We start from the raw sequence: 20,904 nt of genomic DNA, 5'->3' as shown, positions 1-20,904 counted from the left end.
CTCTCAAAAATACTCAGCCCATCTTCCTCTTACTGCTTTCTCTTCCATTATCATCTCTCCATATGCATCTTTTACCTTTTCTTCTCTACTTGATTTGCCTCCTCTTCCTCTCTTGATTTCTTTCCAAAGCATTTTTTTATTACTTTCAAAATATATACAGTGCTTGAAATATTGAGGACATATATTTTGTTTTCTGGCTACCTCCCTTATATATATATATATATATATATATATATATATATATATATATATATATATATAGCATATATATATGTATATTTATATATATATATATATCATGTATATATATATATAATATATATATATATATATATATATATATATATCATATGTATATATATATATATATATATATATATATATATATAGCATATGTATATATATATATATATATATATATAGCATATGTATGAAGACTTCATGGTTGCATATGTCCCCTCCAAGATAAGACAAAAAATATTGGACAACCACTAAATTACTAAATTATAGACTGGTATCAGTTAGGGGGATTAAAAAGTGTAATGAGAAATAGACATTTGGAAATGGATGCTAAGAGGAGATTGTATGAAGGACTGATTGTGCTGACAGCACTGTAAGGGGCAGAGATGTGGAACATAAGAGAGGAAGAGTTTGAATGTGTTTGAGATGAAATGCCTGAGAAGTATGATAGGGGTTACTAGGCTAGAACGAGTAACAAACGAGGAGGTGAGGAGGAGAGTAAGGGTGAAAAGGTAGTTGGGAGATACAGTTGATGAAAGAGTATTGGGATAGTTTGGACACATGGAAAAATGTGTGAAGAAAGATTAGTAAAAGAGGTGTGGAAGGCAGAGGTGGATGGAATGAACATGAGCGGGTGACCAAGGATGAGATGGATGGATGGGTTAAAAGGTGCATAGAGAAAGATGGAAATGTCTGCTAAGGGAGAAGACAAGATAGGGGTTAGTTGAGAATGGTTATGTATGGAAAATGCTGTGATGAATGGAAAGGGGTGGGTAGGAGATGGAGGGGGGGTGAGGGAGTACAGTGAGACCTCTCATTAACGGACGTTAATTAGCTGTGTTTGTTGTGTTTTCGCTCTGTTTTCGGTGGTTTTGGTGCTCTTGTTTAGTGCGTACAAAACCACTCCAAAACATCGAAAACACTGCAAACGCTGCTAATTAACATCCGTTAATGAGAGGTCTCACTGTATATGTCCTGGAGGTTGTTACTCTGTTCATAGAGAAATGATGACACTTTTATTATACTACGGCTGTCCCTCCATTATGCTGTCCCCCAACCCCTTTTTACTGTCCTGTACCATTTCTCTGAATATTCATTTCCTTTTTTTTGCCTACCCTGTGGTGGGGGAAAAGAATGCTGCCACCAAGTCTTCCCACTTGAGTCGTAAAAGGCGACAAAAAACGGGACAGGGGTTAGGACTAGGAATCCTGCTACTTGTAGCCCACAGAGGACATTCCAAAAAAAAACAAGAAAAAAAAAAAAAACGTAAAGGCATAAGAGGGTCTAGAAGTTTTCCAACCAGTACCCTAAGGTTTGGGTCTTTTAATTTGCGTGGGTGTGGTACAGATGAGAGTAAAAGGGAAGAGATAGGCAGTATGTTTGTGAGAAGAAAGATGGATGTGTTGGCTTTGAGTGAAACTAAATTGAAAGGGAGGGGTGAGTGTGAGTTTAGGAGTGTAGTTGGGAGGTTCTCAGGAGTGAAAAGAGGATGAGGGAGAGAAGGGGTAGCCATACTAGTAAATGAAGAGATAGGTAAGCATGTAGTGGAGTGGAAGGAGGTTTCTTCAAGGTTGATGTGGATGAAGGTGAAGCTGGGAAGGGAGATGTGGGTTTTAGTAAGTGTGAGAAGTGAGAAGAGTGTAGAGGAAAGGGAGGCTTTTTGGGTAGATTTGAATGAGTGCATAGAGGGATTAGGGAGAAATGTCAATGTAGTAGTATTGGGAGACCTTATTGCTAGGGTAGGAAACGAACCAGTAGATGGAGTGATTGGGAAGTATGGAGTTCCAGGTAAAAATCGTAGTGGAGAATTAATGGTGATGTGTCTAGAAAGAGAGTTGATGATAGCAAATACAGTGTTTCGGAAGAAAGTCAAGCATAAGTACACATGGGAGAGGGTGGTGGATGGAAGGGTGGCAGATAGAGCATTAATGGATTATATAGTGGTGACCAGGAGTATGGTAGGAAGAGTTAAGGATGTACATGTTCTAAGGGGAGAGAGTGGGGGAATATCAGATCATTTTCTGGTGGAAGGTAAATTGAGAGTGGAGAATAGGTGGAGAAAGAGGAAAAGGGCAGAAGGTAGGGAGGTACTTAGAGTGAACTGCTTAATTGAGAACGAAAAGGAGTATAAGAAGCTGAGAGAAGAGTGGGAGGGAGTGAAGGATAGAGTAGAACTAGGAGTGGAGGAGGAATGGGGATGGTTCAAGGAGGGAATCATAAGGTGTGCAGAGATGGTGTGTGGAACAAGGAGGGCGGGAGGAAATAGAAGGAAGGGTAGTGAATGGTGGGATGAGGAAGCAAAGAAGGGTGTAGAAGAGAAGAAGCAGGCATTCATAGATTGGCTACAAATTAGGACGAGGGAATTGTATGAGAGGTACAAAGTAAAGAGAAGGGAAGTCAAGCATAAGATAAAGGTTGTAAAGAGGAGAGCAGATATGAAATGGGGTAAGAGTATGACAGAAAATTTTGAAAGTAATAAAAAGATGTTTTGGAAGGAAATTAAAAGAGGAAGAGGAGGCGAATCAAGTAGAGAGGAAAAGGTAAAAGGTGCAGATGGAGAGATGATAATGGAAGAGAAGGCAGTGAGAGAAAGGTGGGCAGAGTATTTTAGGGAGTTGCTAAATGTGAAGGAGGATAGGGAGGGAAAGGTAGTTGTAGTGGGAAGTGCTAAGAAAATGAGTGATGATTGAGGAAAATGGAGGAGAAATAGGGAAAGATGAAGTGAAGGCAGCTATTCAGATGATGAGAGCAGGTAAGACACCTGGGTTGGATGGATGCCATGCAGAATGTCTGAAAAAAGGAAGTACAGTTATGGTGGATTGGCTTGTGAGGTTATTTAATGTTTGTTTAAGAGAGGGTAGAGTGCCAGAGGACTGGAGGAATGCCTGCATAGCTCCAATTTACAAGGGAAAAGGGGACAAGTGTGAGTGTAGTAGTTTCAGAGGGATTAGCTTGTTGAGTGTAGTTGGGAAGGCTTATGGGAGGATCTTGATTGAGAGAATTAGGAGAGGAACAGAGGGAGTAATTGGCGAGGAACAGTGTGGATTTAGGACAGGTAGAGGTTGTGTAGATCAGATTTTTGTGGTAAGACAGATATGTGAGAAAGCTATAGGAAAAGGTAAGGATGTTTTTTGGCTTTTATGGATCTGGAAAAGGCTTATGACAGGGTAGACAGGAAGGCACTGTGGGAGGTTCTGCAGATATATGGGATAGGGGGAAAGCTGTTAACCTCTTCACTTCGGGGCACATCGCACGTCTGGCAGCATTAGCTGCCTGACGTGCGATGTTGCTTCATAATAATCGCATTATAAAAAATAAAGTCATTGCTCAATCGTTCGTTCTCTTTCACCCGTGTATTTTGATAACCATAGAAAATTGATGAAGCCAGTTTAGAGAGAATGGAGATTACGTAGGTACAACTACAATAAGTATAATCAAGATGCCGACGTCGGCATCATCGAGTACCCACTTGCTCCTCATGCCGCCTACGAAGGTGTCACCGTATGGAAGTGGTTAAGAGCAGTCAAGAGTTTTTATGAGAGTAGTAGAGCTTGTGTTAAGATTAGAAATGGAGAGAGTGAATGGTTTGAGGTAAAGGTGGGACTTCATCAGGGATGTGTTATGTCACCCTGGCTGTTCAATCTATACATGGATGGGGTGGTACGAGAGGTGAATGCAAGGGTTGTGTGTCTGGGGTTGGAGATGGTTAAAGAAAATGGAGAAAAGTCGGAGATAAGCCAGCTGTTGTTTGCTGACGACACTGCACATGTAGTAGGATCAGAGGAGGGATTGAGGAAGTTAGTGACAGAGTGTGAGAAGGTGTGTGAAAGAATGAAGCTGAAGATCAATGTGGGCAAAAGTAAGGTGATGAGATGTACAAGGGGAGAGAGTGGCAGCAGACTGGAAGTGAGTATTAAAGGAGAGAGACCGGAGGATGTGGTTAGTTTTAGATACTTGGGTGCAAATGTGGCAGGAAAGGGAGGAATGGAGATGGAGGTAGAATGTAGATTGAGAGAAGTGAGTAAATGTCTTGGTGAATTATAAAGTGTAATGAGAAATAGACATTTGGGAATGGATGCTAAGAGGAGGTTATATGAAGGAGTGATTATGCCGACAGCACTGTAAAGGGCAGAAACATGGAACATAGAGAGGAGTTTGAATGTGTTTGAGGTGAAATATCTGCGAAGTATGATGAGGGTTACCAGGCTGGATAGAGTGAGAAATGAGGAGGTGAGGAGGAGAACAGGGTTGGAAAGGGAGGTGGGAGATAGGGTTGATGAAAGAGTATTAGGATGGTTTGGACACATGGAAAGAATAAGTGAAGGAAGATTAATAAAAGAGGTGTGGAAGGCAGAGGTGGAATGAATGAATATGAGGGGACATCCTAGGATGAGGTGGATGGATGGGGTAAAAGGGGCATTACAAAAGAGAGGAATGTCTGTTGAGGAAGAATGTGAGAGGACAGAAGACGGGTGAATGGAGAAGGGTTGTGTATAGGTGATGCATGAGGGGATGGGGGGTGAGGGAGTATATACAGTCATCTCTCGTTATTTGCTGGGGATAGGTTTTCAAAACCCCCGTGAATGGCTAAAACTGTGAATACTCTTTTTGAGAAAACAATTGAAAATCCATGGAATATCATCGATTGGTCAATAGGCCACGCCCACTGCATCGACGCACTAGCGCTCTGAATGATACAATTGAACATAGGTCTAGTTTTTTGCTACTTTCGGACAAGCTATTGCTGATATTGGGGAAATTTTGGTACTGATCAACAGGAAACTGATGAATGAACAGCTAAAAAAAAAATAATTATTCTGCGATTATTCACCTTATAATTATTTACCTTAAGAACATGTGTGAACTGAGTGGCGGGTCATGCTGCCCACGGCCCACGCAGGGAGCATGGGCCATGGGATGCATTAGTAGCTTTCCAATGGGTCAAAATTTATTTTTCTTTCATTTTTTTTGTCAATTGAAATCCGTGAATAGTCAAAACCACAGATGAAAAACCTGCGAATAATGAGGGATGACTGTATGAGAAATAAATTGATGCAGCCTGAAGAGATTTCCTCTCGTCTTCTCCTTTTCTGCGTGAGGGGACGGAGAGGGGGTTGCCGAATTAATGAAGCGGCCTTGCTGTGGGACACTGCTTCTGACCCAGGGCAGTGGACAGGATGCAGGGATGACCTGTCATCCAGGAGGTACCAAGATGTGAGGGAGGGAAGAAGGTGGAGGGTAGTGGAGTATGTAGGGGATGGAATGGGTGGTAGTGGTTTCTATGCCTTTTTCTTTTTGGCTACCTCCCGCATAAAAGGGAAGAAAGCCTTTGGTATATGTATGTATGACTTCGGCTACCTTTCTTTTAAGGGAGAAAAAGCCCTTGGTGTTTCTATATATCTATATTCAAAAAGGCTTCTTCACCCTTATAAGGGAGGTGGCCAGGCAAGGCCACCTATCTTTCATCTATCCTACACTGATTTGTTTTCCATTTTTTCTTTGCTCCACTGGAAAAGAACATTAAAATTCTAGGCCTCATATGTGATAATCATAAAACTTTCAGCTCACATATCAAAGATCTGACAGCAAAAATCAACAAGAAAATAGACATACTAAAATCCATTACAAGCCATTGTGTTTGCTATCATCAGTTCCCCTTCCAAATCCATCTCCAACATTATTTCTCCACTATAATTCATACCTGACACCAAACCTCTATACTACTCCATCTATTGGCTCATCTTGCACTCTAGCATGAGAGATCACTAAACACCACTAAAAATTCTCCACAAAACTCTGTAATCTCGTTTAAATCTGTCCAAAACTCCTCCCTTTCCTCTTCACTTTTTTCAGTACCAGGACCATATGTACTTACAAACACTTGTATTTCCCATCACAATTCCATCATTGCCCACATTATCCTCAAGGGCACTTCTGTCCACTCTACCAAGTATTTTCTTAACTCATTACTCACCAGCAGAGCCATTCCATACCTCCAAGTTTTAACACACCCACATCTTAAACAAGTAGAACCCAGTTAGACACCCCCAACCCCCAATATGCCAATAATCACTTGGTATGCTCTCTTATATAACCATACTTTCAGGAGAAGAAATTTGGATATTCTAAAGTTCGCTATTCTGATTTGGATTATGAAATTGAAAAAGTTGCAGATGAAGAGGGGTGTATACATGGAGACATTGTTGATTTTAGTAAGTTTTTATATTGTTGCATATTCTGTATAATATGGACTATATAGGAATGATACAAGTATATATGTGAATTTACTATTAAAACACTAAAAGAGTTTATGCTATATTTACTTTTGTTATTTCAGCTAAGCAGATAGACAAGATAGACATAAGGTAAGCTATGATCCCAGTAGGTAGTGTGTAGTTAATTGCAGTGTATTGTATCAATCAATCTATTGCACCAGGTCTCTCTTCGAGAAAACCTGTGGCCTTTAGGATGATGTCCTGAGTGCAAACATGCCAGCGTGATTCTTATCAGATGTGGGAGGATTTTTTCTGTGGGACTTGTTTGTGGAGGTTGTTGTAGTATTGACTTTGGTAATCTGCCTTTAACATCTTTAGCACAAGTCAAATACAGCTGTTATACTTGTACTCTTTCACCCAGAATGTTTATAACCATAGAAAAAAAGAGAGTCGGGCCTGTTCACAGAATACTTAGGTCACTCAGCTACAACTACAAAATAAATATAATCAGGATGCCAATGCCAGCATCCTCATATGCTCACTTGCACCTCATGATGCCTACATAGGTTTCATCATATTCTAGGGGTTAAGGGCTTGTTTAATTTGAGTGTGCATGCAGTTTTGTGTAAATGTTTTTTGTGGTGTTTTTTTGAGTGATGTAGTGAGACAAGTTGTGGTATACATATATTGGGTGGTATGTGAGCGGGTATGGGACAGGATATGGGATGTTAGTAAAAATAGAAGGAAGTGGGAGGGGAGCCCCCCCCCCCCCCCTTTTTTTATTCTTGTGACACTGGCCTTGTGACTGGATCAGAGGAGGGTCTAAGAAAGAGACAGTTTTGGAAAGGTAAGTGATAGGAAGAAAGTTAAAATTAAATGTGAGTAAAGGTAAGGTGATGAGATGTACATGTGGTGTGGAGGTATGGTAGGAGCTATGAGTATGGATAATGAGAATGAGGGTGGAAGGGAAGCTGGTAGGTAGGGTTGATGAAAGAATACTGGGATGTTTTGGGCACATGGAAAGAATGAGTAAAGAAAGTCTAGCAAAAAGGGAGTGGAAGGCAGAAGTGGGTGGAGTGAACCTGTAGAGAAGACTGAGGATGAGATGAATGTTTAGGGTGAAGGGGAGAGCCTTGGGTAAAAGGAGAATATCTATGGAGCAGGGAAAGGAGAAGGCAGGAGATGGGTGTGAATGGATGAAAGATAAACTGATGTAGTCTGCATTGATTTCTTGTCTTCCTAGTTATGGATGAAAGGAGGAGGGTCCTGTGTAAATGAAATGGTGGGGGTTAAACCAGCCTTGGCTGTTGGGCTTTACTGTGGAGGAGCTGTGTCGTTTTGCCATTGTTTCTGACCCAGGTAGTGGACAGTGGGTAGAGATGACCTTTCATCCACAAAGAGTTTAGATAAAAGGGAAACAAATGGGTGTGGAATGGATGGGTGCATGCCTTGGAAGGCTACCTCCTTTGGAAGGGGAAAGAAGATAGAATAAATATTCTAGTATGCAATGTATGTTATGAGAGAAGCATACTCAAGTATTAGAAGAAAGTATCCCTTGTCCTGACTTGTTAGAAGGCTGCAAACTTGAATGTAATTGTTGAGATATTAGTCTGTGGAGTATTCCAGGTAATGTGTATGGCAGACTTGTTTATCTGTTTATATATTTGTTTACATATCCAGTTGCTTTTTTCAGTGGAGAAAGTACCTACAAGGAACAATTAGGCAGCATCAGAACAAAGTTAGAGGCTGTAAAAATACCCAGCATCCCCAAAAAGTCCACCGAAGAGAAAAATGTTGGATGCTGGGAAGACGACTTTCAAGATATGCAACTGTCATTAGATCATCTGAAGCATGTAAGTCACTGTAGTTCTTCCCAGGAATACCATTCAATTTCTAGCTTCTACAACCTATCAAGAAGTTGACAGATAACCAAATAATGCCTATCCATATGGCAGTAGCATGACAAACTGGTTATCCATACATACATATACCAAGGCTTTTTCCCCCTTCCAAGGGAGGTAGCCAAAAAGGGAAAGGCATAAAAACACTCCCACCCATTTCATCCCTAAATACACTCCACACCCCTCCCACCCTTCCTCTCATCTGAGCACCTCCTGGATGACGGGTCATCCCTGCACCCTGCCCACCGCCCTGGGTCAGAAGCAGTGTCGCAAGACACAGTACATCCACAGCAAGGCCGCTTCATTTAATCGGCGACCCCCCCTCTCCGTCCCCCTTAGCATATAAGGCGAGGACGGGGAGAAAATCCCTTCGGGCTGCGTCAAAATTTACTCACACATACTACACCACCCCCCACCAACCCCTGGTTATCCACACTAGAAATATTCCACAGATTTTTCCCCATGTCATTGCCTATTCAAGACCTCTAGTTCATTGATTCTCAGTCTTTTCACTCCATTCACCCCTTCCTGAATTCTCAAAATTTGTGTGGTCCCCATAATTTTTCTCCCAAATCTCACCACACCAAAAAGAAGTAAAAAGAATATAATATGATGCTGATGAGAAACCCTTTGCTTTATAACAAAATTGACATTCATTAATTATATACACTCCACACCCCTCCACCCTCCCTCTCATCTTAGCACCTCCTGGATGACAGGTCATCCCTGCACCTTGTCCACTGCCCTGGATCAGAAGCAGTGTCGCAAGACACAGCACATCCACAGCAAGGCCGCTTCATTAAATTGGCGACCCCCCCCTCTCCGTCCCCCCATGCATAAAGGAGAAGACGGGGAGAAATCCCTTTGGGCTGCGTCAAAATTTGCTCACACATACTACCTCACCCCCCCATCCCCCCGCCCATTCCACCTCATGCATCACAACATCATCCATGTACAACCATTCTCCATTCACTCCTGTCTTCTGTCCTCTCCCGTCCTTCCTCAACAGACATTCCCCTCTTCCCCAAAGCCCCCTTCACCCCATCCATCCACCTCATCCTAGGACGTCCCTTCATGTTCACTCCCTCCACATCTGCCTTCCATACCTCTTTTACTAGTCTTTCTTCACTCATTCTTTCCATGTGTCCAAACCATCCCAATACTCTTTCATCAACCCTATCTCCCAACCCCCTTTCCACCCCTGTTCTCCTCCTCACCTCCTCATTTCTCACTCTATCCAGCCTAGTAACCCCCATCATACTTCTCAGACACCTCATTTCAAACACATTCAAACTCCTTCTCTCTTCCTCTCTTATGTTCCATGTTTCTCCCCCATACAGTGCTGCTGGCACAATCACTCCTTCATAATAGTCTCCTCTTAGCATCCATTCCCAAATGTCTATTCCTCATTACACTTTTTAATCCACCAAGGCACTTACTCGCTTCTCTCAATCTACATTCTACCTCCACCTTCACTCCACCTTTTCCTGGGATGGAATGGGTGGGAATGATTTTATGCCTTTTCCTTTTTGGCTACCTCCCTTGTAAGGGGGAAAAGCCTTGGTATATGTATGTATTAATTGTATGTTTTTTCTGCCAGAACAAAGTAATGGAAGCTTTTTTTTCAGATTCCTTACATTATATAGAAATGTATAGTTTGTAACAGCAGGCCACATCCATACATTGACTGGCAAAGGCCCATAGGCCCTCCCACACATCTTTCTAGGAAGAGACTTTAGTTTGTTGTCTTTGTTGTATCAATGGATTGTTTCTACATCTCCAGCTGAAAGTGGCAAGTGAAGGGGAACTGTTGCTAGTTGATAGTTCTCCATGTTTGAAAAAGAAAGAAATATAGTTGAAGTTGATAAGAGATAAATCATTTGTCTAGTCTGGAAACTCTGTCAGCCCTTCAACGCTTCACCTTCTGCTGGAGGTGAGGGGGTAAACGGATTTTGAAGATGAGCAGCTTCATTGCCCATCACCTGTCACTGCTCCCTCCCCTCACAGTACCTCATATACTACCAGAATGTAATTTACAAAACACTCCAGAACAACCACTTACTCTTTCATCTATCCCCTAAACAACAATGACACTGGACCAAGTCTTGGGTGATAAAACTCAATCATCCCTCCACACATGCATGCACACACACACAATTGGGATAAGATAGACACAAGAGGACATGGAAGGAAATGCAAAAGGGACAGTTATAGAAGAGACCTTAAAAAAATGTTTTCTCCAAAGAGTGGTGGATGTATGGAACATACTAGATGAAACAATAGTGTGTGCAAAAAACAATACAAGAATTTAAGAGCAAATTAGATATGGCGAGATACAGAGATGGGACACCATGAGCATAGCTCCCATAAGGTACAACTAGGTAATACACACACTTGATTTGTTTTTATTCAAGATTAATAGATATAATGCAAGAAAGGGATGGATGGGTAGATTGTGCTTTCCTGGACTTACAAAAGGTGTTTGATAAAGTACCACACAAAAGACTATTAAGAAAACTTAAAAGAACAGGTGTACATTGAAAATTACTGAAATGGATGAAATATTTCTTGCATGGGAGAAAAATGAGTGGTGCTATGAGATAAAAGCTCTAACTGTGAAGAAATGATAAGTGGAGTCCCACATGGTCAGTATTGGCTCCAATAATGTTTGCTATATATGTAAATGACATGGATGAAGGTGTAGAATGTTACATTAACTTCTTTGCAGATGATGCAAAACTACTAAAGAAAGTACATATACTAAGGATTTTTCCCCTTACAAGGGAGGTAGCTAAAAAGAAAAGGGCATAAAAACCATTCCCACCCATTCCACCCCTAAATATATTCCACCCCCCTCCACCCTTTACCCTCCCTCTTATCTTGGCACCTCCTGGATGACCGGTCATCCCTGCATCTTGTCCATTGCCCTGGGTCAGCGGCAGTGTCACAAGACACAGCACATCCATAGCAAGGCCGCTTCATTAAATCGGCCAAAAAAAAACAAAAACAAAAAACACTCTCTGTCCCCCTCATGCAGAAAAGGAGAAGACGGGGAGAAATCCCTTCGGGCTGCGTCAAATTTTGCTCACACATACTACCTCACCCCCATCCCCCTAACCATTCCACCTCATGCATCACAACATCATCCATATACAACCATTCTCCATTTACCAGTCTTCTGTCCTCTCCCGTCCTTCCTCAACAGACATTCCCCTCTTCCCGAAGCCACTTTCACACCATCCATCCATCTCATCCTAGGTCGCCCCCTCATGTTCACTCCCTCCACATCTGCCTTCCATACCTCTTTTACTAGTCTTTCCTCATTCATTCTTTCCATGTGTCCAAACCATCCTAATACTCTTACATCCACCCTATCTCCCAACTCCCTTACCACCTCTATTCTCACCTCTCATTTCTCACTCTATCCAGCCTAGTAACCCCCATCATACTTCTCAGACACCTCATCTCAAACATTCAAACTCCTCTCTTCCTCTCTTATATTCCATGTTTCTTCCCCATACAGTGCTGTTGGCACAATCACTCCTTCATACAATCTCCTCTTAGCATCCATTGCCAAAAGTCTATTCCTCATTACACTTTTCAATCCACCAAGGCATTTATTCGCTTCTCTCAATCTACATTCTACCTCCACTCCACCCTTTCCTGCCACATTCACACCCAAGTATCTAAAGCTATCCACTTCCTGCAGTCGCTCTCCCTTAAATGCTCACTTCCAGTCTGCTGCCACTTTCACTCCTTGTACATCTCATCACCTTACTTTCACCCACATTTATCTTCAACTTTCTTCTTTCACACACTCTCCCAAACTCTGTCACCAACTTCCTCAATCCCTCCTCTGATCCTGCTACAAGCGCAGTGTCGTCCACAAACAACAGCTGGCTCACCTCCCACTTTTCTCCATTTTCTTTAACCATCTCCAATCCCTGACCCACCACCCTTGCATTTACCTCTCACACCACCCCATACATGTATAAGTTGAACAGCCAGGGCAACATAACACATCCCTGACGACATCCCACCTTTACCTCGAACCACTCACTCTCTTCGTTTCTAATCCTGACACATGCTCTACTACTCTCGTAAAAACTCTTGACAGCTCCTAGAAACTTTCCTCCTATCCCGTATATCCGCAGAACCTCCCACAGTGCCTTCCTGTCTACCCTGTCATAAGCCTTTTCCAGATCCATAAAAGCCCAAAAAACATCCTTACCTTTTCCTATAGCTTTCTCACATATCTGTCTTACCACAAAAATCTGATCTATGCAACCTCTACCTGTCTTAAATCCACACTGTTCCTCACCAATTACTCCCTCTGTTCCTCTCCTAATCCTATCAATCAAAACACAAGCTAATCCCTCTGAAAGTACTACACTCACACTTGTCCTCTTTTCCCTTGTAAAGTGGAACTATACAGGCACTCCTCCAGTCCTCCAGCACTCTACCCTCTCTCCAGCAAACATTAAATAACCTCACCAGCCAGTCCACCATCACTACCTCCTTTTTTTAGACATTCTGCATGGCATCCATCCAGACCAGGTGCCTTACCTGCTTTCATCATCTTAACAGCTGCCTTCACTTCATCCTTCCTTATTTCTCCTCCATTTTCTTCACTCATCACGGTCATTTTCTTAGCACATCCCACTGCAACAATCTTTCCCTCCCTATACTCCTTCACATTTAGCAACTCCCTAAAATACTCTGCCCATCTTCCTCTTACTGCCTTCTCTTCCATTATCATCTCTCCATATGCACCTTTTACCTTTTCTTCTCTACTTGATTCGCCTCCTCTTCCTCTCTTAATTTCTTTCCAAAACATCTTTTTATTACTTTTAAAATTTTCTGTCATACTCTTACCCCATTTCACATCTGCTCTCCTCTTTGCCTCCTTTACCTTGTGCTTTACTTCTCTTTTCTTTGTACCTGTCATATGACTCCCTTGTTCTATTTTGTAACCAATCTGTGAAAGCTCGCTTCTTCTCTTCTATGACCTTCTTTGTCTCCTCATTCCACCATTCACTACCCTTCCTTCTATTTCCTCCTATCCTTCTTGTTCCACACTCTGATATTCCCCCACTCTCTCCCCTTAGCACATGTACATCCTTAACCCCTTCGATACGATGACGCCTACGTAGGCGTCATGAGGAGCAAGTGGGTACGTGAGGATGCCGATGTCGGCGTCTTGATTATATATATTGTAGTTGTACCTGCGTGACCCCATACTCTGTAAACTAGCTTCATCATATTTTCTATGGTTATCAAAATTCACGGGTGAAAGAGAACAAGCAATATACAGCGGTAACTTTATTTTTTATAATACGAGTATTATGACGCAACATCACATGTCTGGCAGCTAATGCTGCCTGCGAGATTTTGGCCCGGAGTGAAGGGGTTAACTCATCCTATTATACTCCTATCTACCACTACATAGTCCATTAACTGAAACACCGTATTTACTATCATCAACTCTCTGGACACATCACCATCAACTTTCCACTACGATTCTTTCCAGGAACTCCACATTTTCCAACCACTCCATCAGTTGGTTAATTTCCTACCCTAGCATTAAGGTCTCCCAATACTACTACATTGATGTTCCCTCCTAATCCCTCTATGCACTCATTTAAATATATCCAGAAAGCCTCCCTTTCTTCTACACTCTTCTCATTACCAGGCCCATATGCACTTACAAAACCCCACATCTCCTTTCCCAGTTTCACCCTCTTCCACATTATCCTTGAAGAAACCTCCTTCCACTCCACTACACATTTACCTATCTCTTCACTTACTAGTATAGCCACCCCTTCTCAACCCTCATTTTCTCTTCACTCCTGAGAACCTCCCAATTACACTCCTAAACTCATACTCTCCCTTCCCTCTCAACTTAGTTTCACTCAAAGCCAACACATCCATCTTTCTTCTCACAAACATACTACTATCTCTTCCCTTTTACTCTCATCTATAGCACATCCATGCACATTAAAAGACCCAAACCTTAGGGTGCTGGTTGGAAAACTCCTAGACCCTCTTATGCATTTACTTTTTTTAGGATAATAATGCATGTTCAGGGTTTATACAAGAAAGTGGAATATTAAGTAGAGGTTTAGAATTGGAAGGAAAATCTAGGTATAAAAATGTCCTAAGAAATTGGGATATTGCTGATTTAGAGGGACTAATGGATCTGAAAGCTGAATACAGTGCAATGTACAGAGGTGAACCAACTAAAAAGAGTTAATGATGAGACTAACAGGCAGCTTAATGATCTAAAAAAGGAATTAAACATGGTCAGAAGTGAAAATGAAAGAATGAAAAATGAAGATAAAAACAAAAATATGGCTTTAAAAAGAAATGAAAGAACAAATACAAGCGGTGACTGAGAAAGTTGGAGAAACATTTAAAGAGACATATCTCCAAGAAATAAAAAAATCAATGGAAAGTGGGACAAGAAAATGAAAAAATAAAATTTAAAGAAATATTATAGCAATAAGTGAAAAAAAATGCTAAAGAAATGGTAATTAAAGTAATTAAGGAAAAAATATTAGGGCAGAGACACAGTGGATTAAAAAAAGTGCATTGTTGTTTATGCTATTAAAGAAAAACATAATGTACCTAGATGCCAAAAAGAAAAGGAAGAGAAAGAAATTGCAAAAGAAATTGTGAAAGAGATACAAGAGGAAGGACAGGAAATGGACAAAGAAATAAAAGAGATACATAGGATGGAGCAATACTATAAAGAAAAAAATATACTGCACTAAAAATCAAACTAAGGTCTCAAATGGTAGCAGAAGTTCTATCAAAAACAGCAAAGCTGGCAAATAGTGAAAATTACAAAAATGTATGGATAAAAAAAGAAATGAGTGATGAGGAAAAAGAGAGAGAAAAGAACTTAGAAGTGAAAAAAAAGAGAAGAACAGAGACTGAAAAGAATGAGTTTTTTTGGAGAGTACTAGACCTAAGTCTGAGAAAATGGTATATATATATATATATATATATATATATATATATATATATATATATATATATATATATATATATATATATATATAAAAGGAAACATATTAAAGGAGGAGAAAGGAAAAAATTAAAAATAGCATATACCACAGATGGCATGATTTTATGACCAAACTAATTAAATGACTATCTGGCAGTATAGAAACTAGACATAATGGGAATTGTGAAAACATTGTGCCACTTGATTGGAAAAGGACAAATGTGGTGCCAATTCACAAAGGTTGAAACAAGGAGACACCATTGAATTATAGGCTAGTATCACTAACCATTGGGTGGGGGATGGGGGTGAGTTGAGGGAGTATGTGTGAATGATATTTTGTTGTAGCCTGATGGGATTTCTCCATGTCTTCTCTTTTTCTGCATGAGGGGATGGAGAGGGGGGGTCATCGATTAAATGAAGTGGCCTTGCCGTGGATATGCTGTGTCTTGCTGCATTGCTTCTGACCCAGGGCAGTGAATGAGATGCAGGGATGACCCATCATCCAGGAGGAATAAAGAAAGGAGGGAGGGAGGGGTGCTGAATGGGAGTGGAGTATGTGGGGATGAAATGGGTGGGAGTGGATCTATGCCTTTGACTTTGGCTACCTCCCTTTCAAGGGGGAAAAAAGCACAATAGTGAAATTATGTGAAAGATCGATGGTCTAAATATCTGGAAGAGATGAACATTCTGACAGATGTCAGTTTGGCTGCAGATCTGGAAAGTCATGTTTGTTGAATCTTTTAAGCTTTTACTTGAGAGTGATTGATGTGCTGCAAAAGAAAGAGGGGTGGGTGGACTGCGTGTACCTTGACTTAGAGAAGGTATTTGATAAAGTACCTCACAGTCAACTTGCGTGGAAAATAGAGCACGTTGGAGGCTTCAGTGGCAAGCTACTAGATGGATGGAACACTTTTTGAAGCAAAGATATATGAGGACAATAGTAAAGGATAAGACGCCAAGCTGGAGAGCAGTAAAGAGTGGAGTTCCACAAGGTTCAGAGCTTGCACCAATAATGTTTCTTGTCTTTATCAATGACATGATAGAAGGAACAACAAACTATGCCATCATGTTTGCAGATGACACAAGAAAGTGAAAAATGACGAGGACGGCAGAGTATTGCAAAAAGATCTAGACCCTATTTTTGCTTGGTGCCAAGAATAGAAAATGAAGTTCAGTACCAAAATATGCAAAGTACTGGAAATAGGCAACAGCAGCAAGAGGCCATCCTTAAATTATTCCTTGGGAAGTCAACCCATTAGAAAAGCAAAAAGAGGAGAAAGATGTGGGAGTGCTGATAAGACAACCTGTCACCAGACAAGACATATCAGCAGGATTGTGGGAGAGACATACAGATTACTGCAGAAGATTAAAGTGGTGTTCCACCATATGGATGAAGAGAGGATGAAAAAGCTCATCAAAACCCTGATACGTCCAAGACTGGAATATGCATCAGTAGTATGGTCCCCACATAGAGTGAGAGATATAAAAAAGATTGTGAGAATACAAAGAACAGCAACCAAACTGGTCTCCAGCTTCGCAGATAAACCATGTGAGGAAAGACTAAAAGTACTGGGTCTACCAACTTTGAAAGATTGAAGAGAAAGAGGAGATATGATTACAGTATTCAGGTCACTAAAGTGGATAGATTGCATTGTCAGTAGATATCTTCTGATTAAAGATAGGAGGGATTTAAGAGATCATGGGAGTAAATTAAGAAAGATCACATGTCGAAAGGATGTGAAGAAATGTAGTTTTCCATATAGATGCATAAATATGTGGAATGACTTACGTGATATAGCCCAAGCTCAAGGAATACATGTGTTCAAATCTAAATATGATAATTGGAAATGAAGGATATAGATTAGGTTGAAACTGTACATGAGTTTGAGTCTAGGTATGTTAGAAAATTAAAGAATAGGTGTCGGGACCCAATGAGTGTTGCTCCTTTCTTGTATACTACAATTAGGTAAATATACACACACACACAAAAGTCAACTATAAACACCCTTGACTAAATAGACCAGTTCACAAAAAATATGATCTACAATGGTATCAGAAGATTGTTAACAAGGTTAGAAGCACTGGTAAACTACAGACCATAACAATAAGCAATTTTGAGACAGACACCTTGCACTGGTGCACCTACATTCAGGTTGCCACCCTACACTGGTGCAGTAGATGCCAGGTACCCCAGCTTCAGCCACCACATGGAAGACATAATACCTAGTACTACACTGCCCTTCACTCATTTCAGACAGTAACACAGGATCTTTTCAATGAGTAACTTGCAGGCTGATCCAGCAGCTGTGACTGGTTTCCAGGGGGCCATAGGTCTCAAGAGAACCAAGGCAATGGATTATTAATGTTGATTAAGGGAACATGGAAATATTACCAATGAAATATCTTCTACATGTACACTAATGTTTGCTGTTATCCATACAGAATGATAGTATTGATATTGTAGCTGGAGATGGAGACATGCAAAGTTTGCTAATCCACTTCAACTGGCTTCTGGCAGACCGTTTGGTGAAGTATTATAACCAACATAGTGATCAACATGTGTACTACAAAGAAGATCGCTTTAATATGGAAGTAAGTTGAACAATATTTTTAAGATTTTATGCCTACCTGATAATTATGAAAGAAATGTGAATGATGAAGTCCTTTTAGCATGAAGGCTTATGTAACACTCAGCCTCTTTTCTTCTTCATCTTCTTCTTTTACTAAGTGATGCATGGAAGGGAGTGAATGGGGGATAGTGGGGGAATTAGTGAGTAGTTATATACATATACCAAAGGCTTTTTCCCCCTTACAAGGGAGGTAGCTAAAAAGAAAAAGGCATAAAAACCATTCCCACCCATTCCATCCCTAATACACTCCACTCCCCTCCACCTCCCTCTTATCTTGGCACCTCCTGGATGATCGGTCATCCCTGCATCTTGTCCACTGCCCTGGGTCAGAAGCAGTGTTGCAAGACACTGCATATCCACAGCAAGGCCGCTTCATTAAATCGACGACTCCCCCCTTCTCCATCCCCTCACGCAGAAAAGGAGAAGACGGGGAGAAATCCCTTCGGGCTACATCAAATTTTTCTCAAACATATTACCTCACCCCCCCATTCCACCTCATGCATCACAGTGTTATCCATATACAACCATTCTCCATTCACCCATCTTCTGTCCTCTCTTGTCCTTCCTCAACAGACGTTCCCTTCTTTCCCAAATCCCCTTTCACTCCATCCAACCATCTCATCCTAGGTCGCCCCCACATGTTCACTCCCTCCACATCTGCCTTCCCTACCTCTTTTACTAGTCTTTCTTCACTCATTCTTTCCATATGTCCAAACCATTCCAATACTCTTTCATCCACCCTATCTCCCAACTCCCTTACCACCCCTGTTCTCCTCCTCACCCCCTCATTTCTCACTCTATCCAGCCTAGTAACCCCCATCATACTTCTCAGACACCTCATCTCAAACACATTCAAACTCCTTCTCTCTTCCTCTCTTATGTTCCATGTCTCTACCCCATACAGTGCTGTTGGCACAATCGCTCCTTCATACAATCTCCTCTTAGCATCCATTCCCAAATGTCTTTTCCTTATTACACTTTTTAATCCACCAAGGCATTTACTCGCTTCTCTCAATCTACATTCTACCTCCACCTCCACTCCACCCTTTCCTGCCACATTCACACCCAAGTATCTAAAACTACTCACTTCCTCCAGTCGCTCTCCCTTAATGCTCACTTCCAGTCTGCTGCCACTTTCACCCCTTGTACATCTCATCACCTTACTTTTACCCACATTTATCTTCAACTTTCTTCTTTCACACACTCTCCCAAACTCTGTCACCAACTTCCTCAATCCCTCCTCTGATCCTGCTACAAGTGCAGTGTCGTCCACAAACAGCAGCTGGCTCACTTCTTACTTTTCTCCATTTTCTCTAAACATCTCCAATCCCTGACCCACCACCCTTGCATTTACTTCTTGCACCACCCCATCCATGAATAAGTTGAACAGCCTGGGCGACACAACACATCCCTGACAAAGTCCAACCTTTACCACGAACCACTCACTCTCCATTTCTAATCCTGACACATGCTCTACTACTGTCGAAAAAACTCTTGACAGCTCCTAGAAGCTTTCCTCCTATCCCGTGTATCTGCAAAACCACCCACAGTGCCTTTCTGTCTACCCTGTCATAAGCCTTTTCCAGATCCATAAAAGCCCAAAAAACAACCTTGTCTTTTCCTATAGCTTTCTCATGTCTTTCTTACCACAAAAATCTGATCTACATAACCTCTATCTGTCTTAAATCCACATTGTTCCTCACCAGTTACTCCCTCTGTTCCTCTCCTAATCCTCTCAATCAAGACCCTCCCATAAGCCTTCCCAACTACACTTAACAAGCTAATCCCTCTCAAAGTACTACACTCACACTTGTCCCTTTTTCCCTTGTAAAGTGGAACTATACAGGCACTCCTCCTGTCCTCTGGCACTCTACCCTCTCTCCAGCATACATTAAATAACCTCACCAGCCAGTCCACCATCACTGTACCTCCTTTTTTCAGTCATTCTGCATGACATCCATCCACACCAGGTGCCTTACCTGCTCTCATCATCGTAACAACTGCCTTCGCTTCATCTTTCCTTATTTCTCCTCCATTTTCCTCACTCATCATGGTCATTTTCTTAGCATTTCTCACTGCAACTATCTTTCCCTTCCTATACTCCTTCACATTTAGCAGCTCCCTAAAATACTCTACCCATCTTCATCTCACTGCCTTCTCTTCCATTATCATCTCTCCATCTGCACCTTTTACCTTTTCTTTTCTACTTGATTTGCCACCTCTTCCTTTCTTAATTTCTTTCCAAAACATCTTTTTATTTCAAAATTTTCTGTCATACTCTTACCCCATTTCACATCTGCTCTCCTCTTTGCCTCCTTTATCTTATGCTTTACTTCATTTCTCCTTTGTCTATACCTCTCATATAATTCCCTCATCCTATTTTGTAACCAATCTGTGAAAGCTCGCGTCTTCTCTTCTACAACCTTCTTTGCTTCCTCATCCCACCACTCACTACCATTCCTTCTATTTCCTCCCATCCTCCTTGTTCCACACACCATCTTTGAACACCTTGTGACTCCCTCCTTGAACCATCCCCATTCCTCCTCCACTCCCAATTCTACTCTATCCTTTACTCCCTCCCACTCCTCTCTTAGCTTCTTCTTGTACTCCTCCTTTCTCATTTAAGCAGTTTACTTTAAGCACCTCCCTACCTTCTGTCTTTTTCCTCTTTCTCCATTTTTCCTCAACTCTAGTCTTACATTCCACAAAAAATTATATGATATTCCCCCACTCCCTCCACTTAGATCATGTACATCCTTAACTCTTCCTATTATTCTCCTGGTTACCACTTTGTAGTCCATTAATGCCCAATCTAACACCTATCCACCACCCTCTCCCATGTGTATTTATGCTTAACTTTATTCCTGGATTTGCTATCATCAGCTCTCTTTCTAGACACATCTCTACCA

At 41.4% G+C, this 20,904-nt stretch overlaps 1 protein-coding gene across 4 annotated transcripts in view; it reads left to right on the top strand.

Annotated features, from left to right (window-relative positions):
- LOC143038912 (uncharacterized) overlaps positions 1-20,904 on the top strand; it is a 65,892-nt gene that overhangs the window by 34,412 nt on the left and 10,576 nt on the right. For all 4 annotated transcript variants that reach the window (XM_076208651.1, XM_076208655.1, XM_076208653.1 and 1 more), the window contains exons 8-11: positions 6,347-6,452; positions 6,578-6,605; positions 8,149-8,308; positions 17,808-17,957. In XM_076208651.1, the coding sequence (XP_076064766.1) occupies positions 6,347-6,452; positions 6,578-6,605; positions 8,149-8,308; positions 17,808-17,957 (444 nt within the window). The remainder of the gene's footprint in view (positions 1-6,346; positions 6,453-6,577; positions 6,606-8,148; positions 8,309-17,807; positions 17,958-20,904) is intronic.

The sequence above is a fragment of the Oratosquilla oratoria genome, chromosome 25 (assembly GCF_046742065.1).
Source record: "Oratosquilla oratoria isolate Oo_2021 chromosome 25, ASM4674206v1, whole genome shotgun sequence".
NCBI lineage: Eukaryota > Metazoa > Arthropoda > Malacostraca > Stomatopoda > Squillidae > Oratosquilla > Oratosquilla oratoria.
This window is presented reverse-complemented; position numbering and strand designations above follow the sequence as displayed.